Genomic DNA, 27,499 nt, shown 5'->3' on the forward strand with positions numbered 1-27,499 from the left:
TCACGGCCAGCCAGTGGAAGTTTTTGTGATGGACTGTGGTATTTGGCTCTGTTGGGGTGGTATATTGTGCCACAATATGGTATTGCTGGCCCTGCCTTCCATCAATTTGGACCCAACTACAAAACGTGGCCACTTTTAGTATTTTTTCTAAGGCCACTTTAAGTTCCCACTTTAAGTCCCCTTCCTCCATAGACGTCATTGTTAAAAGCAGTAAAAAGCTTGATAAAAGCAGATAGAAGCATTTTTCTTTAACAAAATATATTACAAAGTTTCTTATAGTCACCTGTACTATTCATTTATGGAAAGCTGCTTTCTAACTGTAGGTACGTAGATAATATGCAACTCTGATAGACATGACTTACTTTTTTTTAGACCATTTCAGGTTTATTTCAGATAGCCTGTCACCATGACTGTTCTACTTATGAAAGTTGTGGAAACATCTGGTAGACACCTGAGAACAGACAAGTGGCCACTTGTGGGCAGAATCCTACAGATCACAAAGATACGGCCTTCGAGAGTCTGCCCACTGATTCCCCAAAGGTATGTACGTACCCATGGGCACACTTCGTGCCACTGTAAGCCATTGTCTTGCGGAGTACCTACGTATATATAATGTGCACTGAAGAAGGCCAAAATTTTCTCTCTCAGATACGTGAAAATAAACGCCTCCATATAATACCAGAGGCACATAGAGGTAATATGGGCATGTGCCTAATGCTATTATTATTATCAGTAGTTAAATGCACTCACATAAGCCTCTATACATACACAGTTTTCCTCTCCAGACTCTGCAGATTGCTTTTAATGTTGTTATACGTAAGTGCTCTTGACTTCAGGTCCGTATCTATTTGTGACATTTGCTGAAAAAAATGTGGAAAATGATAACATGTCAGTAGCTTCACCTAGATCATATTCACAAAAATGTAAAAGATGAAAAAAAGTCTGATTTATTTTTTTTTTTTTTGCTAGAAACAGCACCACCCTTGTTTATGTGCTGTTTCTGGTATTACAACTCAGCCCCATTTAAGTAACATTACCGTTTAAAGAGGAGTTGTCGCCTTTCCTGACATGCCTGTTTTTAGTAACCACTTGTATTCCCCATGTAATAACCATTCTGGAGCATCTATTCTTATGACTCTATGTTGTGCCATTCCTTTATTATTCCTACTAGAAATTATAAATGAATTACTAGCCGTTTACAATGGAGGTCCAGATGGCTGTTACCAGTAGGGGGTGTTTCCCTACACAGTTTGATACTATCAGCACTGATTGCATAGTGTCAGACTATGCAAGGACACCCCGCCAACTGTTAACTCCCATCTGGACCTTCACTGTAAACTGCTAGCGATTCATAACTTCTAGTAGGAATAATAAAGGAATGGCACAACATAGAGTCATAAGAATAGATGCTCCAGAATTGTTATTACATGGGGAATGCATGAAGCTAATACAGCAGACATGTCAGGAGAGGGGACAGGTCCTCTTTAACGGTATCAGAACAGTGTGTAACTATAGGGATTGAAGAAGTTGTAATCTTACCTGGGCCCTGGTGCCTTGGGGGCCCAATTGACCCTCTGCCTATAAGAGGCCACCATGTCATGGTTGGGGGCTCCATTCTAAATTCTGCACTGGGGTTCTGGAGTGATGTACCAGATGATAAACTGTATAATAAAGTAAGTGTGGACACATGTATGTGATGAGTATGTGCGTTAATACATAGTGAATGTACATATGTATGCATGTATGTAGTGAGCATAGACAGTATGTGTATGTATGTATACTTAGAAATAAAACAAGTTTACCATCCCTTCTGTAGTATATTGGGTGACACAACTAGTTCTCTACATACGCAAGGACAGCCGATCCTGTCATGGACCTCTGCAATGCCTGTTGCTAAGAAAGAGAATATAGGAAACTCTTTTCTTGCCAGTTTCTCAGTAAAATCTACCTCTAGTGATAAAGAAGTTTTCAGAAATGAATAGTACAGGTGAATATAGGAAACTTTGTAATATATCTTATTAAAGAATTATGCTTCCTCCTGGGCTGCTTTCCTCCTCTTTCCCTTCACTCAGCCTCTTAACTCTATAAGTTCAGCATGACGCACAAACGTCTATGGAGAGGGGAGGAAGCCGCTGCAGTTTGTGTGTAACATAGTTTATAAGACAGAAAAAAGCCCTCTGTCCATCCAGTTCAGCCTGTTATCCTGCAAATTGATCCAGAGAAAGGCAAAAAAAAAAACTGTGAGGTAGAAGCCAATTTTCCCCACTTAAGGGGAAAAAAATTCCTTCCCGACTCCAATCAGGCAATCAGAATAACTCCCTGGATCAACGACCCCTCTCTAGTAGCTATAGCCTGTAATATTATTACGCTCCAGAAATACATCCAGGCCCCTCTTGAATTCCTTTATTGTACTCACCATCACCACCTCCTCAGGCAGAGAGCTCCATAGTCTCACTGCTCTTACCGTAAAGAATCCTCTTCTATGTTTGTGTGTTTGTATGTGTTTGTGTTTCTATGTTTCCAACTTTCATTTTCCAAAGGATCTGTGAGAAATGAAAGGTGGAATCTGATTGCTAAAGGCAACTAAGCCAGTTTTGAAAAATTTCTCCTTTTTGGGGTCATTTGTCAAACTGGTGTAAAGTAGAACTGGCTTAGTTGCCCATAGCAACCAATCAGATTCCACCTTTCATTTTTGACAGTTCCTTTGGAAAATAAAAGGTGGAATCTGATTGGTTGCTATGGGCAACTAAGCCAGTTCTACTTTACACCAGTTTGATAAATGACCCCAAAAAGTACTACATATAGGGGGAAATTTATCAAAATGGGTGTAAAGGAAAACTGGCTTAGTTGCCCCAAGCACACCAGTTTGATAAAAGACCCCATTTATGCTTATATTCTGGTACTGTTCTGAGGCAATGTATGCTCCTCTCGGGCGTTGGGTGACCATATTGTATAGAGCAGAGTTGGGGGACCCTCTGAGACATTTACGAGGGGATCACACCCCAGGTTTTCTGTTATTCATCACTGGATTCTTAGGCTTTCACAAACCTAATGCTTAATAGATCTAATTTAATTTGATACATTTTTAGAAAAAGATAATAATCCATAACTTCACCTTGCTGAGAGAGTCCGTTAAATTATTCAGTGGCTGCTTCACGGGATATTTAGCCATGTCCCACTCAAAACGGGACATATAGCTGACCAAGTCAACTGCAAGAACAGAGACAGACTAGTTACACATAGACAGACAAGCACCGAGACATTTCCAGCATACAACTGCCCATTTCTGAGGGATTTCACAAGACTAGAAAACAGAGCAGAAAGGGAAAAAAATGTGCTTTTCCCCCATAGAAATGAATAGAGCTGTGGTCACACATGTGCACTGCCGCTCCCTTCACGTGGGGCACTTGGCGGCACTTGAGGACTCCCGTTTTGGTGGACTCTGAGGGTCCTAGGGAGATACGTGTTATTAGTGGGATAACCCCTTTAACATTTTATTTGGCTTTTTTTCCTGAAGGTTCTCTACTCTAAGGAAGAATTCACATGAACATATGTATTTAATGGTCCGCAAAACGCGGATCCGCAAAATATGGATGTCGTCCGTGTGACGTCCATGTTGCATCCACTTTTTTAGCAGACTCATTGACTTCGATGGGTCCGTCAACAGCATTTCGTGGCTAAGTATAGAACATGTTCTATCCTTTGCGGAACAGACATAGAGATGCAGAAAACACACTGATGTCTTTTTTGGGTCCGCCCAAAAAATGGACGCAACATGGAAGTCACACGGACGTCATTCTGCAGACCACAAAATACAGACGGTCGTGTGAATGCACCCTTAGGCCCACAATATACGGGCACCAGCCGTGTGCAACTCGCATCATGGATGCGGACCCATTCACTTAAAAGGGTCCGCAATCCAGAAGGTCCAGTGCGGAAAGGAGGCACGGAACCCCACGGAAGTACCATGGAGTGCTTCCATGGGGTTTCTGTCCGTGCTTCCGTACCGCAAAAAAGTAGTGCATGCAAGTTAATTGGGTCTCGATCCATTTACAGAATCCGCATGGATGTCACTGTCCCCAATGCACAGAAGGGCCAATCAACGGCCGTGTGCATGAGGCCTTAGAGGGAGTTCAGAATATCTGATAATCCAGCACCTAGCAGTACCCATTGATGCCGAATTAAAGGAGTTTCACTGTGTATGATGACTATACTATAATATAAAGATCATTACCAGCATATTATTTTAGAACCTTGTGAAATATTATTCTGAGACACAAGTGCGTAAAATTAAAAAAATGGGTTTGCATTTTTTTATCTACCAACAGCGCCACCCTCATTCATCGTCTGTGCTTGGTATTGCAGATCACTTCTGTTCACTTGAGCTGCAATACCAGATGTAGCCTATGACCAAGAGTGGTGCTGTTCCTGGAAAAATTGTTTTTGAGATCTCAGTGGTGCAGTTCCACATGAATTTCTCTACAAATCAAAGGTTCCGGATGAAGCAATTATTTGCCTAATACAGGTCCTTCTCAAATAATTAGCATATTGTGATAAAGTTCATTATTTTCTGTAATGTACTGATAAACATTAGACTTTTATATATTTTAGATTCATTACACACCAACTGAAGTAGTTCAAGCCTTTTATTGTTTTAATATTGATGATTTTGGCATACAGCTCATGAAAACCCAAAATTCCTATCTCAAAAAATTAGCATATTTAATCTGACCAATAAAAGAAAAGTGTTTTTAATACAAAAAAAGTCAACCTTCAAATAATTATGTTCAGTTATGCACTTAATACTTGGTCGGGAATCCGTTTGCAGAAATGACGGCTTCAATGCGGCGTGGCATGGAGGCAATCAGCCTGTGGCACTGCTGAGGTGTTATGGAGGCCCAGGATGCTTCGATAGCGGCCTTAAGCTCATCCAGAGTGTTGGGTCTTGCGTCTCTCAACTTTCTCTTCCCAATATCCCACAGATTCTCTATGGGGTTCAGGTCAGGAGAGTTGGCAGGCCAATAGAGCACAGTGATACCATGGTCAGTAAACCATTTACCAGTGGTTTTGGCACTGTGAGCAGGTGCCAGGTCGTGCTGAAAAATGATCTTCATCTCCATAAAGCTTTTCAGCAGATGGAAGCATGAAGTGCTCCAAAATCTCCTGATAGCTAGCTGCATTGACCCTGCCCTTGATAAAACACAGTGGACCAACACCAGCAGCTGACATGGCACCCCAGACCATCACTGTCTGTGGGTACTTGACACTGGACTTCAGGCATTTTGGCATTTCCCTCTCCCCAGTCTTCCTCCAGACTCTGGCACCTTGATTTCCGAATGACATGCAAAATTTGCTTTCATCCGAAAAAAGTACTTTGGACCACTGAGCAACAGTCCAGTGCTGCTTCTCTGTAGCCCAGGTCAGGCGCTTCTGCCGCTGTTTCTGGTTCAAAAGTGGCTTGACCTGGGGAATGCGGCACCTGTAGCCCATTTCCTGCACACGCCTGTGGATGTTTCTACTCCAGACTCAGTCCACTGCTTCCGCAGGTCCCCCAAGGTCTGGAATCGGTCCTTCTCCACAATCTTCCTCAGGGTCCGGTCACCTCTTCTCGTTGTGCAGCGTTTTCTGCCACACTTTTTCCTTCCCACAGACTTCCCACTGTGGTGCCTTGATACAGCACTCTGGGAACAGCCTATTCGTTCAGAAATTTCTTTCTGTGTCTTACCCTCTTGCTTGAGGGTGTCAATGATGGCCTTCTGGACAGCAGTCTGGTCGGCAGTCTTACCCATGATTGCGGTTTTGAGTATTGAAAAAGTAAAAAGCCTCAGGAATCTTTTGCAGGTGTTTAGAGTTAATTAGTTGATTCAGATAATTAGGTTTATAGCTGGTTTAGGGAACCTTTTCATGATATGCTAATTTTTTGAGATAGGAATTTTGGGTTTTCATGAGCTGTATGCCAAAATCATCAATATTAAAACAATAAAAGGCTTGAACTACTTCAGTTGGTGTGTAATGAATCTAAAATATACGAAAGTCTAATGTTTATCAGTACATTACAGAAAATAATGAACTTTATCACAATATGCTAATTTTTTTAGAAGGACCTGTAGATAGTAGTACATAAAAGCGTAACATCCATTGCTGATCCCAGAGCTAGACGCTGCAGTACGGCATGTATAAGGTAACCTGTTGGCACATTCATAAGGAATTTCATGCGGCTTGCAGGAAATGTAAATCCCCGTGGCACATGGCTGCCCGGGTGTCTATAGGCTTTAGGTCCTGGGGGACCAGAGCTATAAAACCTGGAAAGTCAAAAGTCACAAAAGTAGTTTCTGTGTGTGTAGTCAGGAGATCATGCAATGCCACTGTCACACCCTGTTGGCACCGGAGTGATCCAGGGTTTAAAGGTTTAAGCTGCGACAAGTCCTCAAGTGGGTTACGTGCAGCTTGGGGACATGCCACCGCTAGTCATTGGCTGCAGTGATGTACATGACCCTGTCCCTGCGGATAGTCAGAGACGGGGACTGAGAGTGCAATGAAGAAAGCCCAGAGCCTGGAAGACGGAACCAAATAGCAGGGATCAGTATGGATTTCTCCACAAGTCCCGATGGGCAGATAAAAAAATAAAAAGAACCTGGACAACCCCTTTAAGTTGGCCATACAATTTACATAGCTGTCTCCAAATGCTATTCCACTCTCCCCCTGCATGCACAGGCTTGTTTGTCCAAGTATGCATGTGTTCTTAAAGGGGAGAGGGGGACAAGCTGATTCCAGTCATCTCTGGTGGCCGCTTATCGCTGAGGATTTATAAATTTAACATAATAATTTTTTGCTCCCCAATATCATGTTTTGGGGGAGAGTCGGGATACTCCATGCAACTTATCTAAAGTGTATGGGCTCCTTTAAAGTATTTGCTTTGGATATTCTCTTTTTGTTAGGCCTCTTGCACACGAACGCGTGTCCCCCATAGCCGCATTGCAGCCCACATACGGCGGGTCCGCAATACACAGGACACCGGCTGTGTGCATTCCGCTTCACGGATGCGGACCCATTCACTTCAATGGGTCCGCAAATCCGGAGATGCAGTGCGGAACGGAAGCACTACTGAGTGCCTTCGTGGGGTTCTGTTCCGTGCTTCTGTTCCGCAAAAAGATAAAACTTGTCCTATCTTTTTACGGACGGATCGCGGACCCCGATCAAGTGAATGGGGTCACGATCCGCATGCGGCTGGCCCACGGTCGGTGCCCGTGCATTGCGGGCAACACACGTTCGTGTACAAGAGACCTTAGTAGGGTCCCACAAGGGTCCCACAAAAATAAGCTGATAACAGAATGTCCCACTCCTGGACCCTCATCGATCAGCTGCAGAGGAATCTGGAAGCAAGTGTTCATTTCCTGGAGGTCCTAAATGAATATGGGTTTTCTACAAACAATGACCACTTAAGATCCTTCAGAGGCTGCACCCCTTTGACATAGTGATCTTTAGATTCCTGAGCTTGTTGACTGGTCCCCCCTTGAAATGAATGGGACCATAATTCTAGAAACCAGTAGAGTCCCAGTTCACAAATCTGGGGTTTTCCTATAATTAATATATCAACGTCTGAACTGCTAGTAATAGGTCCTGGTGAGGAGCAGGATACGAGCTGTACATAGGTTGTCTTCTCACTGATAGCTGACTCCAACTATTGCTTTTCCATCTCAGATACTAGAAGCCCGGAAACTGATACGCCCAGAAAAGAGCATGAACTGTGCAATGTTTCCATTCCTCTAGAAGTAAGGTATATTGTAGGTATCTTCCATCTGTCCCTCTGAAACTAAACTACAACTCCCATTATGCTTTTCAAACCACTGCAGTATATTGAGGGTGTTCTAGAATCCCAATTCCAATGACTATCAACATGTAAACGGAAGATAAAAGCATGGCCGCTACTTATATTTTCTAGGACTGTGCATTAAAGGACTTTTACATCTGATCACCCAGTTAAGAAGGCACCAACGCTTACAGTAGCGCTGTAGCCTTCTCTCAGCTCACCAAGCACAGCGCCATCCAGTGTATAGTGGCTGTGCTAGGTATCGCAGCTCAGCCCCATTCATTTCAATTGGGCTGAGCTGTACCTAGGCCATGTGACCGATGAACGTGACGTCACATGGCCTAGGCTGAAATGAGAAAAGAATGCGGCACTTCCAAGTGGCAAAATGGAAAACCCATGAATTGTGTTTCTCTGGTGCGCCCGCATGGATGTAGTTCTCTTCCTCTAAGTATGGTATGCGTATTGAATATATATAGTAAAAAGTTATTTGCCGATTAATTTCTTCCCTCCACATCCCCTGGTTTCCTCCATGCACTTAAAGTGATAAAGTAAGGGTACTTTCACACTAGCGTTTTTCTTTTCCGGCATAGAGTTCCGTCACAGGGGCTCTATACCGGAAAATAACTGATCAGGCATATCCCCATGCATTCTGAATGGAGAGGAAGGGCCCTTTCACACCTGCGTTATAGTCTTCCGGCATAGAGTTCCGTCGTCGGGGCTCTATGCCGGAAGAATACTGATCAGGATTATCCTAATGCATTCTGAATGGACAGTCCGTCCTTCAGGATGCATCAGGATGTCTTCCATTCCGGAACGGAACGTTTTTTGGCCGCAGCAAATAGCGCAGCATGCTGCGCTTTTTGCTCCGGCCAAAAATCCGGAACACTTGCCGCAAGGCCGGATCCGGAATTAATGCCCATTGAAAGGCATTGATCCGGATCCGGCCTTAAGCTAAACGTCGTTTCGGCGCATTGCCGGATGCGACGTTTAGCTTTTTCTCAATGGTTACCATGGCTGCCGGGACGCTAAAGTCCTTGCAGCCATGGTAAACTGTAGTGGGGAGCGGGGAGCAGCATACTTACCGTCCGTGCGGCTCCCGGGGCGCTCCAGAGTGACGTCAGGGCGCCCCAGGCGCATGGATGACGTGATCGCATGGATCACATGATCCATGCGCATGGGGCGCTCTGACGTCATTCTGGAGCGCCCCGGGAGCCGCACGGACTGTAAGTATGCTGCTCCCCGCTCCCCACTACTACTATGGCAACCAGGACTTTAATAGCGTCCTGGGTGCCATAGTAACACTGAAAGCATTTTGAAGACGGATCCGTCTTCAAATGCTTTCAGTACACTTGCGTTTTTCCGGATCCGGCGTGTAATTCCGGCAAGTGGAGTACACGCCGGATCCGGACAACGCAAGTGTGAAAGAGGCCTAATCCGTTCAGTTTGCATCAGGATGTCTTCAGTTCAGTCGTTTTGACTGATCAGGCAAAAGAGAAAACCGTAGCAAGCTACGGTTTTCTCTCTGGCGAAAAAAACTGAAGACATGCCTGAACGCCGGATCCGGCATTTTTTCCCATAGGAATGTATTAGCGCCGGATCCGGCATTCAGAATACCGGAATGCAGGATCCGTCGTTCCGGCATGCGCATGCGCAGATCGGTAAAAATTAGAAAAATGTACAAGAAGGATCCGTCGGACCGCATGACAAGCGGAGAGACGGATTCGTCCTTGCAATGCATTTGTGAGACGGATCCGCATCCGGATCCGTCTCACAAATGCTTTCAGTCAGCAGCAGATCGGCGGATCCGGCGGCCAGTTCCGACGACGGAACTGCCTGCCGGACCACACTGCCGCAAGTGTGAAAGTAGCCTAAAATGATACATTTCAGGCTGTCGGGAGCCACCACTAGATGGTGCTCACTGCATATGGATTTATACAGCTGCCTTTTGAATTCCTTATGAGCTGTATACATTTGTATACAGTGTGCTCCCCCTAGTGGTGACTGTAGTACACAAAATGTTGTCATGAAGGGTAGCTGCCAGAGCAATTCAGTGGGGACATTACAGTAAGGCTTCATGCATGACACTGTATTTTTTCATCCGTGTGCTATCCAAATTTTTTGTGGACGCAAAACTGACCCATTTATATCTCTGGGGCCATGCACACATCCAGATTTTTTGCTGATCTATGTGGCCGTTTGGCAAATTATCATACATGAATATTTCTCTCCATTGATGGGAGTGAGAAAGATTCAGAATGCACATGGAAGGTATCCGTATTTTATGGATCTGTTGTTTACGGGCTAAAATGCGGACACACGGCGGGTTTGCCATAGGCATGAGATAATTATACTATATACTGTAGTATACCTATGTTTTTTTTTCATGCTGTTGAAGGGCTCTCATGAATGCATTAGTGATTACAATTATTTACTCCTATATTACTGTGGCACTAAGCAAGGGAGAAATGGCATCCTTCGAGAATTTTAATGCAGTTTTAAACCGCAAGTGAAGCGGCTGCCATCATTGTTTCTTCACTACAAATATACACAATGTATAGAAACCAATGATATCTACAAGTGCTTTTGGATGATTGGCACTTGCTACTCTTCCAGATGCCATTTCTACATTGAGGATAAGATAAGGATCAGCTACCAGAGTCAGAAGATGTAGCAGACTCAGAAGAACCTGAAGAACTTAAAGGGAACCTGTCACCGGGATTTTGTGTATAGAGCTGAGGACATGGGTTGCTAGATGGCCGCTAGCACATCCGCAATACCCAGTCCCCATAGCTCTGTGTGCTTTTATCGTGTAAAAAAACTGATTTGATACATATGCAAATTAACCTGAGATGAGTCCTGTCCCTGAGATGAGTCAGGGACAGGACTCATCTCAGGTTAATTTGCATATGTATCAAATCGTTTTTTTTTTACACAATAAAAGCACACAGAGCTATGGGGACTGGGTATTGTGGATGTGCTAGTGGCCATCTAGCAAACCATGTCCTCAGCTCTATACACAAAATCCCGGTGACAGGTTCCCTTTAAGGAACAGAGATGGAACCGTCAGCTGTAACAGAAGAAAAGAAGAAACTCATAACACGGGGCAGGGATGTTATCTGAGTCATACGGATATGGTGACCAGGCTACGAGGCCAATATGTCACACATCCATCGTAACCTGATCACTGTACCCCTACAACTAGAGCAGTAGTCTCCGGAGCATCGGACAATCCATGCTGGAATAAAACACACAACACACGAGAGCAGTTTACATACTGTGCACGCAATTCATTTTCTTCTTCTTCCCTGGAAAAAGATCAACTGTGAGGCTCAAAAAACAATCGACTGGAATGGTGGCTGCCGTTCCCATCTGCCAGGCCCTCACCACCATCGCCACAGCCCCCCCGCCCCCAGAATATAGGTAAGCCCTGATGTCTACTCTGTCCCAAAACAGATTGCAGAATTCAGACGCTTTGAGCCAACGGTTGCAGAATTCAGATGCTTTGAGCCAACATGTTGAAAAACCTATGTGCAAAATTCAAAATTTGGCTCTTTTCTAGGATCAGATCATCAGACCATCACTTTGAAGTTGGAGACAAGTGTGAGAGCAGGACATGGAAATCATATCACATACTACAAGTAATTAAATCAAGTAAACCTACCTCTTATGTCACATAACATCCACAAATACCCTCTTAACTGATCCCCCCACTTCTTCTCTGACCGACTATTTTCTCCTTCTAACCTATTTCCATTCACCATTATAGGACTTCTCTTGAGCTACCCCTTTCCTCTAGAGCACCCTTCCCTGCCTAGCTGGACTATCCTTCAAAAATTATTTTCTCTGCCCTTCTGAAGTTCTGTTGTCTGTTCCTCTTATAACAACATCCCATGGATGATTATAAGACTCCTATGGAGTTAGCCCTTTCCCATGGACAGGGGCGGATTGGCCATAGACCTTACAGGGAAATTTCCCAGTGGGCTGATGCCCAGGGAGCTACCTGAGCCCTCCACACGGCCAACCAGTGGAAGTTTTTGGAGATGTATTTTGTGCTGCTGGTAGTATTTTGTGATGGACTGTGGTATTTGGCTCTGTTATGGCTCTGTTATGCTACTGCGGGTCCGGCCTTCCATCAATATGGACCCGACTTCAAAACGGGGCCACTTTTAGTATTTTTTCCAGGGCCACTTTGAGTTCTCAGTCTGCCCCTACCCATGGAGCTCTCTTCCTTGTCCTTCTAGACCATACCTCAAAACCTAACCACCATCTCCACTCAAGTGGCTCATTTTAATTAGCTAACTCTCACAAGTCTTCTCTTCCCTGAACGTTAAACCTCCTGATCCACTTCTGTATCCCAGACCTATAGTTGTGCCACGGGCCTCCATATTGTGTCCTAAGCAATGCTTCTGGTGGACAATACATGTGTAATACGGTTCGCAATGGAGCATGCCATGATTGTTTTTCTCACAGACAAAATCCATGAGAAATGTCTCTGTGTGCTCATGTAAGTCTAAGTTAGGTGAGAAAAGTAGATCAGACAGTACTCATGAGTGACAGATATAGGCATATCAAGGAGCAAAATTTGGCAATGGTGTATATGGGCAGATAAACTGGTGTGTCAGTGACCTGCAGTCCAAGCATGATGAGAGGTTATATGTATGAAGTCTGTACACCACATTTGGGCAATGCTCTTGGTTACACCTATACAAGGAACTTACGAAGGTACAATTTGGATGTTGAAGCAAGAAACCTATGAATGTACAATTTGGATGTTGAAGCAAGGAACTTATGAAGGTACAATTTAAATGTTGAAGCAAGGAACCTATGAAGGTACAATTTGGATGTTGAAGCAAGGAACTTATGAAGGTACAATTTGAATGTTGAAGCAAGGAACTTATGAAGGTACAATTTGAATGTTGAAGCAAGGAACTTATGAAGGTACAATTTGAATGTTGAAGCAAGGAACCTATGAAGGTACAATTTGAATGTTGAAGCTCTCACCTCCATTTGCCAGTAGGTTTTCTTGGGCTTTCTCTGCAGAGTCAACCATTATTTCTCCTATATACTGAGCAATTTTCTTAATTACACTAAATGAAAGGGAAAAAAAACAACAGAATTAGCTAGAGGAAAGGCTCCTCATCATAATATCTGGATTTTAGTGATTTCAAACCTTTGCATAATTATCTAATAATAGATTGGATTGGCCTACTCAGGTCCCACATCTATTAGTCAAAGGAGAGAACGACTACATCTCAAGCTCTGGAGGACCTGGCGTGATCGATCATTATGTGGACAGCGCATTCATTTCAATGGAAAATAAGTAATACTTCCTTTCTCCTGTGGTTGCACTGTAGGGATATTAAAATATTAAACACTAACCAACAATACAGTGAAGGAGTTTAAGCATGCATGGGATAGGCATAAGGCCATCCTTCATATAAGATAGGGCCTGGGGCTATCCATAGTATTCAGTATATTGGGCAGACTAGATGGGCCAAATGGTTCTTATCTGCCGACACATTCTATGTTTCTAAGTTCCCTAGCAGATTACAGTTGATTGCTTGAGGTCGTACGAGCAGGATACTCTGATCACTTTAGCATCAGAGGCCTTTCTAATAAAAACACATGGGGGATTTATTACTGGATTTAAGTAACTGACTCAGGGAGGTTTCGCATTAGTGTTACAGAATTCCATCATAGGTCCCGTTATAACTCTGACTATAACTCTGAATATAACAGAATTTTTAGGGCGGAATGCATAACGGAAACCTTTAAGAGGCATTCCGTTTTGCTCCATCCTAATACATGTCTATGGGGACACATAACGGTTCAGTTTTTTTTCCGTTATACATAACTCTGTTATAACGGAACCTATAATGGAAATCTGTAACGCCGATGTGAACCCACCCTTTCAAAAATTGCTAATTTAGGAACATGTGACTTCTTAGTTCCCTTTTTTTTTTTTTTTTTTTTTTTACATTAAGGGTTTTTTTTTTTTTTTTTACATTAAGGGTTTTATTGGTTGCACCTATTATTTGTAACTCCTGACTATTCTTTAAGGCCTCTTTCACACGACCGTTTTGTTTTTCCGTTTAGAGTCCATTCACAGGAATTGCGGACCCATTCATTTTTATAGGGCAGCACGATGTGCTGCCCGGATACGGAATTACGGACCCGCACATTGCCGGTGTCTGTGTTTTGCGGATCCGCAAATCACACACGGATGTGTGAATGGACTCTAAGAAGGATTGGATATACTGTATTACATTTCAGCATGTCTGATCCTTTGTTGTCACAGGAGATAAGCCACCAAAGGTGTCTGGTAGTGACTTTAGGGTCCTTTTACAGGAATGCAGGACCGCTGACGAGCGCCAGTCAGTGATTGTTTAAAGGAACCAGCCCAATGCGAAATGAACGGGAAGGGGGGCAATCATTATTACGATCATTCATGCCCCATTTAGATTGCATATTGTCAGCAGCACATCCCTTGTTTACAAAGGGGTCGATGTGCTGCGGACAAGCAATGGTTTTAGGTGCCACGTCAAAGATGCAATCACCTAACAATGTACTATATGGGTAACACATCATCCGTGACAACTATTAATGGTTATTACAGTGTCATTTTTCATTTATGTTTCTATAGACTCATCTGCGCACTTATTTCTCTGCCTGCGTGTCAGTCCGCACTGTATTTCTTTCATTTTATTCATGAATCGAAAGATGAACAGTTTTGTAGATCCTGCCTAGCAGTAAGATAGCTTTTTAGAATTAATATTCAGTTGTCTGTAGTAAGCAATGCCGTATGTATGACTGTAATCTATCGGGGTCTCCAGGAACATCAAGAGGGACCCAACGTGACTTTACGTATAGCCGCAGTGTCTGTGTCCACTTTTAGGTGTTTAAAGTGACGGTACACTTCAAAAAGTCCTTCACTGTCCAAAAGTGACACGGAAAACCACTCAGAGCCAGAGACTAGCCGTACTAAATAAATAATGACAGGAGATGAGCCGCCACCTCTCTTCTACTGGACTAAGACGGCGCTGACAGGTTCTTACTGCCTGGCTACACAGGACCTGCTTCTGTGTATCCCATAACATAAGAGAGGTACAGTCCTCTCACAGGAATCCAGTGTTTCTCTTTTTAAAGGGGACCTCTCCCCTCTCCTGACATGTCGGTTTTAGTACCTACTTGCATTCCCCATGTAATAATAACCATGGAGCATCTATTCTTATATCTCTATATTGTGCAGTTCCTCTATTATTCCTACTAGAAGTTTGCAAATAAATTGCTGGCAGTCTGAAAAAAGGTCCGACAAGGTGTTACTATTTGGGGGCAGGTCTGACACTACCAAATCGGTGCTGCCAGTGTCAGACTGTACAGGGACACCCACCCAACTGGTAACACCCAGTTGGACCCTTATTGCAGACTGCTAGTAATTCATTCATAACTTATAGTAGGAATAATAAAGGAATGGCACAATATAGAGACATAAGAACTGATGCTCCAGAATAGTTACATGTCAAGAGAGGTGACAATGCCTTAAAGGGGTTGTTCACCCCTGAGATCTTTTCTGCATGGCTAGCCCGGCGGTGGGAATCATACTTACCTGATCCCCGCCGCGGTGTTCTGGCTCCATCTCTCCACCTCGGGCGCTGCAGGTCTGAGAGGTCTTCCAGCTTCAACATCCAGTTTGATGCAGGTTACGTGACTGGCCACAGCACGTGTCATCCATGCGTCACGTGACCCAGTGACCTTACACATGGGTGACATGTCACTGCTGTGGCCAGTCATTGGCTGCAGCGGCCACATGCTAGACACCTGGATATGGTCTATATGCCTGTCTACAAATGTCTACTAACAATAACAAGCCCTCTGCCTATGATTATCCTGCCAGAGGTTGACTGCCCAAGGTTATGCTAAACATGGATTGAGTTCTGTCGACACTGGTTGAGATGGAGATTTGGATCCATACAAAGCCCCTTTGTCTGAACTGCCAAGGCACAGGAGAAGAAGTGTTGTCATAGGAATGCAGCCTCAAATTCTCTTCTCATAGGCAAACTGTAACTTCAGTTGCTGCTAAAAGGTATACATATTTTTAAAGACTGTGGACAGATTTATTTTATTTTTTGCACGTATTCTGGGCTAAAAATCATTTTTGTAATTGGTCTTTTTTTAAAAAAAATCTGAGCCGTTTGGCTTCTGTAGCTTGCATGGTTTCCAATACATGACAAGCTGCAGAACGCTATTTTGTGCTAAATCCTGATCATCTGAGATGAATTATGATCAAATGAAAACTTGGTCAACTTTGATTTTAATTCAGCTATAAGGGGTTGTCCAGTTTCCTATATTAATGACCTATCCTGATTATAGGTCATGAATATCAGATCAGTGGGGGCCCGACTCCAGGCACCCCCACTAATCAGCTGTTTGAAGAGAACGCAGTGCTTGTGCAAGCAGCTCCTCCATCCTGAGGATAGGGCATCAATATAGGAGATTGACCAGGGGTGCACCTAGCCTTTCTGCTTCCTAAGGCAAAAACTGAAATGGCACCGCCCCCCTCCCTTCCTTCCTTCCCAATGCAAATTTCTTAATCTAACCCCTTCTTTTCAGCCCATGGCCTTTCGGCTGCCCCCCCCCCCCCCTTGCCCCTACCTGGTGCTGCCCGAGGCGATCGCCTCACCTGGCCTTATTGGTGGTGCACCCCTGGGACTGGCCAACCCCTTTAAATAATTGCTGGGGAGAAGACAGGATGGGCTGGAAAGGAGCTTTAAGAGAGCTCATCTGGAGGATTTAGCACAGAACAGCATCAAGCAGCAAAATTATTTTTACTCATAGTACGTGCAATTTAATCCCCCCAAAAAACATACATGTTAAAGGGCTTATGCTGAGTCTAGTGCTCTCATGAAAAGTATTCAACATTTGTCAAACCAGCTCCTGGATCTGAGTAATCTAGTACCCGCATGTAATTAAGAAGTTACTTTAGCCACTTAGTTATTTAATAAAATGTATCTGTATAATGCTGGCTGGTGTTTGCTCTTTTCCTTATTTCTCTGTCCACCTCAATAACAATGCTGAGGTGGTCGCACATGCTCAGTTACATCTTTCAGCTGCCACCAGCTGTATCTACTGTTAAAAGCTGTGTCAGTTACATGGAGTGAGCTGTAATAGAAAGAACACACCCCAGAGAAGGACACGCCCCCTGAGAAAGGACAGCCACCCTGAGAAGGACACGCCCCCTGAGAAGGACACACCCCCTGAGAAAGGACAGCCTCCCTGAGCTACTAGCTTGAAATAAATCGAGCAGAACAACTGGAGCAATGAATAAGGAGATCTTTGGATCCATGTGAGGTACAGGGCTGGTTCTAGCTTTGTTAGAGTTTATTATCATGTCCTATATGATGTCTGATTTTAATTTTTTACATTAATCATAAGATAACGCCTTTAAAAACTGGTGTGGATACAGAATAATGGAAAATTGAATGGCCGGACACTCATATGATTTGATTTAAAGTGAACCTGTCACTAGATCTCCCACCCAAACTAAATACATTGCAGTATGGCTCCTATATAGTCTGACTTCTGTAATATATTTCCAATATTTGAGAAATCTAAAGAAAACATTTCTGCACAGTATGTAAATTCTGTGCCTAGTGCCAACCTTAGTCTGAATAGTGCCCTTGTACCTTCTACTGATTCTCTGCCCCCCTCCTCCCGTTATGCTATACCAGCTACTGCCTAAATTATATCATTTCCAAATACACCGCCCAATCAAGAAACTGCGGAGTGTAAGGTAGCCTCATTTCTGTGGGATCCTGAAACAGGATTTAATATGTAAGGGCCTGGGGTGCCCACCCTCAAGGCCGGCTCTGGCAGACCCAACCCATCCATGGATTAAACTCATTAATGGCCGGCCACAGATTTCTCTGATGGGTTTCTGAAGCCAGACCCTCTACGATCAGCTAATCACAATACTGGCTTCATATGAAGAAGGGAATGGGTTGCCTTCATTAGAACATAGTATGGAGGAAACTGTAGACCACGCAGGCACAAGGTGTTCATTCTGGTGGTCATCTCCACCCCAGGACAGAATATATATCAAATGGAAAATCTATATAGACCTCATTGAATGTAAACAATTTGGAATTTCCGCCTTTAGGCTTTGTGTCCCAACTTCAAATGTTTCAGAAGTTCCCAGATCAAATAATACACCAAATTCATGGAGCTACAACTCATGGATATGGTCAAAGCCAGGCATGGGTGCCATCAATAGGGAGTAGTTGATGTGTCCCATGTCATAAGAGTAAAGAGCTATTCCCATCTCAGACATTGATGGCATATCACTGGGATAGTGGGATACACCATCAATGGCAGATAATTGCTGGTTCCACCTCTGGGATCTGCTCCTATCTCCAGAACGTGGTCCCCAAAGCAAAGGAGTACAGTGCGCACGAGCAGCGTGCTCTCCATTCACTGCTATGGGAGCTCCCAAAATAGCGGAGTCAGCATGCTTGGCTATTTTCTGAAGTCCCATAGCAGTGAATGAAGAGCTCACTGCACACGCACAACCACCTTTGCACTCACCAGTACGACAGATCTGAAAATAGCGGACTGCTGGCTCGGCTATCTCTGGCCGTCCCATAGAGGTGAATGGAGTGGTGGCCATACATGTGTGGTGTGCTCTCCCTCACTTCGGGGGCCCCATTGTGGAGATAGGAGTGGGTCCCAGATGTGGAAGCCACACCTATCTGACAATGCTGGCGTATCCTAACGATATGCCATCAATATATTTCACACCAGTGTTAGGGTTCATGCCCACGTCCGTTTTTAGGCCCTGCCCGTATTGCGGCACGCAAACAGCAGGTCCGCATCATGAGGTCACCGGCCATGTGCACCCCACATGATGGATGCAGATCCATTCACTTGAATGAGTCCGCAATCCGGAAAGTTGGTGTGAAATGGAGGCACGGAAGTACTACGGAGTGCTTCCGTGGGGTTTCTCTCCGTGCCTCCGCACCGCAAAAAAATAGAACTTGTTCTATTTTTTTGCAGTGCGGAAGGATCACTGACCCGTTCAGGTTGAATGGGTCTGAATCCGTCGAAAGCAGCCGCATGACCCCAATGCACGGAAAGGCCATATGAATGAGCCCTTACGGACATCTGTCAGGCTTTTCTAGCAGAGAACAGCCTGCCAGAGTTCTCTGGATCCGGCATAGCAGGAAAGTGCCGCCTGCCCGACAGACACCTTTGACTCCCCGACATATATATTGGGATTCAGCCGGACAAAAGTTGCTTTACACCACAGTTTTTGTCCTGCCGAATCCCGACGTTTATGCCAGAACAGCCTACTGGATGTCTCCTAATGCTGGTGTGAAAGTGGCCTTACTTACGAAAATTGTTAACCCACAACGGACCTTATAGTTGGGGGAGGTAAGTGGCCTGGAGTGACTCGGTAAGTTACCTCATGTTACCTTCTTCCCATAAAGGTGTAGAATATTTTCCTAATGAAATATTGAGAAGTCTACTTTCATTGAAAGTGTTTGGCACCACTCGGGGTAAGTAGAGTTCAGCCGGCTACACGACCCTGTTTACAAACAACCTGATACTCTATCCACTATTACCTGGAGGGGCGGCCGCACGCTACATGGAGAAAGCACGCCTGGTATAGTGCTCCCTGAATAAGTGCCAACTAACAGGAGCTCAATCATAAAAACCCATATGTCAAAACTGACCTGACAACCATAAGAGTGTGTACCCGCGTTTGGACCCTTTAAGAGTTTTCTGCATAGGTACAAAAATAATTACTCACCCCACTGATCTCCATGACTGGTGTTCCAGCACTGCTCTGCTACTCAGACAATCTCTGGCCACAGCATTGACATCCTCAGCCTGTCACTGTCTGATCGACCATTTTATGCCATTTCATGTGTGTCGAGCTGGGACCAGGCAGGGACTGGAGCAGAGTCGGAACGCAGTGGCAAGGGTGCAGTGAGGTGAGTAATGCTTCTTTTTATTTTGAAAGCTTTTTATTCTAAAACCTTTCTGGGCTTTTTTTAGAAAATGTTATTGTCCAAAAAATTGTTTTAATGGTCATCTACCCTATTAAACCAGGATCAACCCTATTAAACCAGGCAGGCAGTCTGGTAGGGTTGGTCCGGCTGGGTAAAATGATACCTGTCTTGTAAAATCACTTGCAGCATTCCTGAGAAAAAATACTTTTATTCTTTATCGAAATGAGGGCTTCAGTGTGCCGAGGGGCGGGGCCTAGCCACTCACTGCACCTCAGCTCCTCAACTTTCTAATGCTGGCCCCGCCCTTCCCCACACGGAAGGCCTAATTTGCAAAACCAATAAAAGTCGTTTTTCTTGGCAATGCTGTAACCGATTTCCACAAGACAGGTATCATTGTAATCAGCAGGATCAACTCTAGCAGGCAGTAAGCTTGGTTTAGTAGGGTTGGTCCAGCTTCAAGGTGGCAATACACATTAGATGAATGCTGGAAAAGTCTACTGACTTCAGTACGACTGGCTGACCATCTAATGAATATGGTGTTGTCCAAGCAGATGGCAGAGGTAAAAAAGGTCTGGAAAAAGTATTTTCCTCAGAAGAACTTGTTTAATGAAAAATATTCTACATTTTTCAGACCAGCGCCTGGATCTGAATACTTTTGTAATTGCATGTAATTAAAAATTTTGTAGAGCCACTGAGATATACAATAAAATGTATCTGTATAGCGCCACCTGCTGTTTCTTCTTTTTCAAATTTTTCTGTCCTGCTCACTAAGATGGAAGCACATACTCAGTTCCACCCTTTAACTGCCACTAAGTGCAGTAGAAAGGACATGTCCCCTGAGAAAGGACACCCCCCCCCCCCTCAGCTGCTAGATTGAGATAAATCTAGCAGAACAATTGGCGCAATAAAAGGGGACGTCTCTGGATCCATGTGAGGTACTGCACCGGTTCATTAGAAAAAGACTGTCATGTACTATACGTTATCAGATCTTCATTTTTTACATTAAAGGGGTTATCCAACTCCTATAATAACTGCCCTAATGCCTGGGCCCCTCATATAGATTATACTTACCCTGCTCCCCGGAGGCCGCGTCACTTCTGATCCCCGTTGCTGCATCTCCCCATCATGTGGATCAAAAAATCCGGGGGTGCAGCCAATAGCAGGCCTCCCTAGCGCCATCCGAGATGCAGTGGCGGTCATGCGGGCATCAGAAGCGACGTGGGGGGAGGGGGGGGGTCATAATAGGGGTTGGAAAACCTCCTTAATCATTGGACAACCCCTTTGAGGCTGGTTTCAGACTTCGGGAGAAATTAATCATTTTTCCTATGCCTTTTTCTGGTTTTAAAAAGTTGGCCAGTTTCTGAAAAGCGGCAGGGTGTGGGCAGGGCACATTAAGACCTCTACCTGAGGTCTACGGTAGCTCGCCTCCTTCTATTCCTCCTCCTATCAAGACCTGCTAAGGTAAATCAGGGCCATAGTCTTTTTTTCTCGTTTTTCAGTGTTTTTATTGTAGTTTTTTTGTGGCATCGCAGGCATGTGCAAATAACTGCTCCATATTTACAGTATATAACGTGGGCATCTTCCTCATGGTTCTATCTTTATGGATGTGGCTAAAAATGGCGCTCACCTCATTAGAAGGAAACATTTTCTACTCCATCCAGATAAAAAGAAGAGCTTTTGCTTCTACAAACCAATCGGATACATTCTTACATATAACCTCAACTGAGCAAATAAGAGCTGTGATCTGATTGGCTGTTAGATGCAGCTACATTTTTGTTTGCATTATTACATGAAGCCTAAAACCACTGAAAAAGCCACTGAATGCAAAACACACAAAATAAAGATCACTCTTGGGTCTATAAACTAAAAATCTTGAAAGCCCCTTCATCATGACTGGTATACAAAGAAACAGGCCCAGGGCTGACCCCAGCCACCTCTGCTGAGATCCAGAGCTGCTGAGCAAGGGTTTGATCAGTCAAGATCTGTGTGTATGTGACAACAGCGGCCCTGACACTGTGTGCTGTAAACAGGAGCGCGCCTACCTCTCTGCAAAGACGTCCAGCTTCCCCAAATCATCCGAAAGTCCAATGAGAGAATCCAGAGTCCCCACCTGAGCAAGGACACAATGTGCGTTAGACCTTATCAAAATGATTATCTATCTCATATTTATCTATCTTCTATCTATCTAATATTGATCTATCTAATATTGACTATCTCATATGTATCTATTATCTATCTAATATCTATCTATCTATTATCTTATCTATTATCTATCTCATATCTATCTATTATCTATCTAATATCTATCTATCTATCTATTATCTATCTCATATCTATCTATCTATCTATCTATCTATCTATCTTCTATCTATCTATCTCATATCGATCTATCTCCTATCTATCTAATATCTATCAATCTAATATCAATCTATGTATCTATCTATCTCATATCTATCTGTCTATCTATCTAATATCTATCTATATATCTATCTCATATCAATCTATCTATCTATCTACAGTATCTACCTATCTTCTATCTATCTCATATATATCTCATATCTATCTATTATCTATCTATTATCTATCTATCTTCTATCTATTCATCCTCATATCTATCTATCTATCTATCTATCTATCTATCTATCTATTATCTATCTATTATCTATCTATCTTCTATCTATTCATCCTCATATCTATCTATCTATCTATCTATCTATCTATCTACAGTATCTACCTATCTTCTATCTATCTTCATATCTATCTGTCTGTCTGTCTGTCTCCTCTGTATTGACTATACATCACATCTTTCTAGATAAACATTGACTCTTTCTTTCACAACAAATAGAAGTATTTTGGAAACAAATGAGAAACCAGCAGATTCTGCTTTCAGTAAATGGAGATGTGAGAGCTGCTGTCACACAGGGGAGGACACAATATCTCAGGCCATATCTTACACGCACCGCTCTATTACCAGGTATTGCTCATTCTGTTCTAATTAAAGCTATTTTCCAGTCCTTTGTAAATACATTTTAATTACTGTATGATAAAACGTTCTGTGACTTTCTAATATTCTTTGTATTTCTGGTCTCTCACTATTTTCAAGATCTCTACTTGCTGTCAGTGAATGCAGCTGATGTTACCTCCAGATGCTGGAAACTTGTCCTCATCTAGCCTCACTTTCACAAGTCTGCTGTTTGTTACAATGTGTCAGCTTTGTAGGAGACATTAGCCCAGGCTCCAGAACAGAAGAAAACGGTTGCTGTGTGTTCAGCTCATAGAAGACTGGACACAGCAGTAACAACCTGCCAACTGTGCAAGGAGCACTAGTCTAGTATGGGTTTCCATTCACTAACAGTAAACAGAGATCTTGAAAACAATGAAACAACATGATACAGCTCATTCTTCCCCTCTAGATGTCCCATGTAGGTAGTAATATATTCTGTAAATGTGTCCTTACCTTCAGGTCAGGTATGATGAACTTTGAATTCTCAGACAGGTTGGCTTTACTGGTGACGGTATTCATCCTCTCCAGAGCTGCTAAATTGGTCTTATCTCCAGGAACCGAAATTAACCAAAACTCTGACATTTTCCAATGGTGTAATTTGCTTCAGACACTGGAAACTAAAATCACTGTAGCTGGTTATACCTATATACATTGTGCCATATGGCGATATACATATATACCATGTTATATTCATATACTAAGTGTAAACCAAGAGCCAGAAGTATACTACCCTAAAATGAATGACCGCCCACTATGGTGACGTTATTCGGGTGCCGCAAGCCGGTGCTGAGTGTACAGTGCCCCTCTCACACGGGGAAGGATCGGGTGTCTCGTACCTGCGATATTACCTGAGGTGTGGGATTACTGACATCTCCAGCCGGGAAGAGGTGTCAGGGAGCCAGCTAAGGTGACACCAGCACAAGGCCAGAATTTCAGTAAGATGGAAGCAATCAATCCTGCTCCATCTGTGGGGAAATGATAAACCCTAAGTGGCTTCAGGGGAGACTCCACCTTGGGAGCTGTTCAAAGTTTATATTAAGGAATTGCATTCTAAGCGATTTCCTGATCTACAAAATATCTATACCCCGTATGGTTCCCTTTAGGCCTCGTTCACATTTCCATTTTTCACTGAACCGTGTTGCCCGCATTTTCCACGGACAGCACAAGTAGCCATTGATTTAAATGTGTCTGTTCACATCTCAGTATTTTTTTTACTGACCGTGGGGTCAGTAAAAAAAAAATCACGGAGACATGCGTTACTTTGATCCATGATGCGGACCAAGCACGCCCATAGAAGACTATGGGTCCGTGAAAATCATGGACACACCACGGATTGCATCAGTGGTGCGGGTTTTTTTTTCACTGTAGACTGACAGGAGATTCTTTGAAGATTAATTTTCACAGATAACACACGGATGGTAAAAACTAATACACAGGCCAACCACGGATCCTTCACGGACATTTTCACGAATGAAACACAAACTGTTATTTTCACAGACGTGTCATCGACACGTAAATGTGGACGAGGACCTTATGTGACTGTGGCAGTCTGTAGTCTGCAGATGGAACCTTCTGTGGAGAATGTCAATTCAGCGCTTCTTCCCTGTTAAATCACCCCCACGATAGATTTAGGCCTCATGCACACGGCCGTTGTTCTGGTCCTCATCCGAGCCACAGTTTTTGCGGCTAGGGTACAGACCCATTCACTTCAATGGGGCCGCAAAAGATGCGGACAGCACTCCGCGTGCTGTCCGCATCCGTTGCTCCGTTCCGTGGCCCTGCAAAAAAAATATAACAGTCCTATTCTTGTCTGTGCTTTGCGGACAAGAATAGGCAGTTATATTAAAGACTGTCCGTGCCGTTCCGCAAATTGCGGACCGCAAAACACACCACGGTTGTGTGCATGTAGCCTTATACTGCAAAATAAACAACTAATACTACAATTCCCGAACACACAGTTACAAATGGCTCCAAGACGGAGCTTTACTTATTATACTAGGTCTGGGAACAGCAGCCTTAGGGCTCATTCACGCAAAAGTATTTTGCGTTCTGTATACAGGCCGTTTTCTGCGTTCCGCAAATGGTACCATTCATTTCAATGGGGCTGCAAAAGATGCGGACAGCACTCTGTGTGCTGTCCGCATCCGTTGCTCTGTTCCGTGGCCCCGCAAAAATTATGAGACATGTCCTATTCTTCTCCGTTTTGCGGACAAGAATAGGCATTTCTATAATGGGTCTCCTGTTCCGTTCCGCAAATTGCTGAAGGCACACAAGCGGCATCCGTTTTTTGCGGATCTGAAATTTGCGGACCGTAAAAAAAGGCACGGTCATGTGAACGAGCCCTTAGGCACTCCAACTGCTGTGAAACTACAACTCCCAGCATTGCACACCTCCTTGGCTATTCTTCTATCTCCCATGGAAGTAAAAATAAAAAAAAGGATTCTTTTTACTGTTTTTTTTCTTCACTTGACTAGTGTTTTTTTGGGGGGTCAGTGTTTAGTTTTTTTTGGGGGGGATTTTTCTTCTGGGAGTTGTAGTTACAGAACAGCTGGAGTGCCAGAGGTTGCTGATCCCTGGACTAGGTCAATAAAGTTATTAAGCCGCATTTAATTAATAATTATGTATTTTGCCCCAATCAAAATTGAGTAGTTGGCACAGTTATTAAAGGGTGCATGGCTTAATAAATCTATTTTATTCCCTTATATAGCACTGACACATTCTGTATCGCTTTACGGACATTGTTATCACACTGTCCCCAATGGAGCTCACAATCTAAGGTCACTATCAGTCTGTCTTTGGAGTGTGGGAGGAAACCAGAGAACCCGGAGGAAACCCACACAAACACGGGGAGAACATACAAACTCCATGCAGATGTTGTCCTTGGTCGGATTTGAACCTAGGACCCCAGCATGGGTGCACCACCAATGAGGCCAGGTGAGGCGATCGCCTTAGGCAGCAGCAGGTAGGGGCAACAGAGGGGGGGCAGCAGAAGGGTCATGGGCTGAAGGGAAGGGGTTAGGTTATGAATTTGACATGGGGGGGGGGGCACTATTTCAGTTTTTGCCTCAGGCAGCAGAAAGGTGCACCCATGGACCCCAGGATTGACCACTGAGCCACCGTGCTCTATACCTACTATTAGCAGACATAGAATTTCACCATATATTTGTGCCATTTCTCCTTAATTCAATTAATACATGCGGCCTTAACTATGTATCCTGGGAATCTACATCCGCTTTTAGGCCACCTGCATGCGCTGTGGAATAGGCGCGGTTTTGCCGCTTAGGTTCCTGTGCAGAAAAACTGCAGCATTAGGCTACATTCCCAAGAAATTATTTTGTTTCCGTGTCCATTCCGTCTTTTTGGCGGATTGGATGAGGACCCATTCATTTCAATGGGTCTGCAAAAAATGCGGACAGCACACCGTGTGCTGTCCGCATCCGTATGTCCGTTCCGTAGCCCCGCAAAAAAATATAGAGCATGTCCTATTCTTGTCCGTTTCGCGAACAAGGATAGGCATTGTAACAATGGATCCGCAAAAAAAAATGGATGCAACATGGATGTCACAGGGACGTCATCCGTATTTTTACGGACCGCAAAATACATACGGTCGTGTGAATGTAGCCTAATACAGTACCAGCAAACTGTATGACATTAAGCAAATCTCATATACACGTTGCAGATTTATTTCTTTGCGGATTTCAAAATCGATTATGTTTGCGGATTTCATCCTTTTCTAATAAAGGCTGAGATCTGCGTTAAAAACTGTATCAAATCCGCACCAAAAAACACTGTTAGAAATTGCTGTTTTTGGTGCTGTTTGAGTGCAGAAACGCACAGAAATCCACGAAAATCTTCTGTACATTGTCACACATGTGAGTAAAAAAATAAAAGGCAAAATTGTGCAGATTTGGCACATGTCCCAACGTGAGCTGCATTTTTCACCAAAACCTGGCGTAAATACATCGATAAATGTCGCCCACTAGGTTTCTCTATTATACATTTTTCCCCACATTTTAAGGCAATAATTACTGGAAATGGAACAAATAACTGGAGTGCACGTTTATGAAAAAAAAAATAACTAAATGGATCACTGGCTGTGTAGGCTGAAGCCAGCTTTAGCCAGTCTGTGACTTGTAGTTCTCCAGCAGGTTGTCTGTCCTTGACAGGATAACTGAGTGCAATAACTAACCCTGACCAAGAGATATTAGAAGAAAGCCTCTACCTGCGTGAGATGCAGGGTCTTATATTACCTGAGTGCGCGCTCTGCCTCCTGCGTGCTGTGCCAGTCCTGGGCACCTCCTTGCAGCCTCCTTTCCTGTACACAAATGCTGCACTTAGCAGTTCAGAGCCTCCCTTTATGTGTGGAGCATAAGAAGGTGGCACCTGTGTGACGTGACATTCTGCTCAGGGCTATCCCCTGCAGGCGTTGTACACACTCCTCTCAGTGTCTTGACCTTCCAGTAGATATACATTGTACTGACTGTAAAATCCCTTTAATCCCACAGCAATGGGACTTAACCAATGCAATAATTCTGAATTATTGGATGGCCATAGAAAAAAAGGAAAATTGTGTTTTTTTTTTTGTGTGTCTGTTGCCACATTTTTTACAAAAAAAATTGCCACCTTCAGATGGTAGCTGTAAATCTTTACAGACTATTACAAATTGCATTTTTAGGC

The 27,499-nt window shown here is 43.7% G+C and overlaps 1 protein-coding gene across 1 annotated transcript in view; it reads right to left on the reverse strand.

The window, feature by feature from the left end:
• The window catches only part of ATP6V1C2 (ATPase H+ transporting V1 subunit C2), a 43,664-nt gene extending 16,511 nt beyond the window's left edge, over positions 1 to 27,153 (reverse strand). The window contains exons 1-6 of the mRNA XM_044290780.1: positions 27,073 to 27,153; positions 23,276 to 23,439; positions 21,861 to 21,928; positions 12,812 to 12,897; positions 3,116 to 3,210; positions 769 to 860 (exon numbers count right to left, since the gene is read on the reverse strand). Of these exons, the coding sequence (XP_044146715.1) occupies positions 769 to 860; positions 3,116 to 3,210; positions 12,812 to 12,897; positions 21,861 to 21,928; positions 23,276 to 23,404 (470 nt within the window). The 5' untranslated portion in view covers positions 23,405 to 23,439; positions 27,073 to 27,153. The remainder of the gene's footprint in view (positions 1 to 768; positions 861 to 3,115; positions 3,211 to 12,811; positions 12,898 to 21,860; positions 21,929 to 23,275; positions 23,440 to 27,072) is intronic.
• Between the last annotated feature and the right edge of the window lie 346 nt (positions 27,154 to 27,499).

This window comes from Bufo gargarizans, chromosome 4, assembly GCF_014858855.1.
Source record: "Bufo gargarizans isolate SCDJY-AF-19 chromosome 4, ASM1485885v1, whole genome shotgun sequence".
NCBI lineage: Eukaryota > Metazoa > Chordata > Amphibia > Anura > Bufonidae > Bufo > Bufo gargarizans.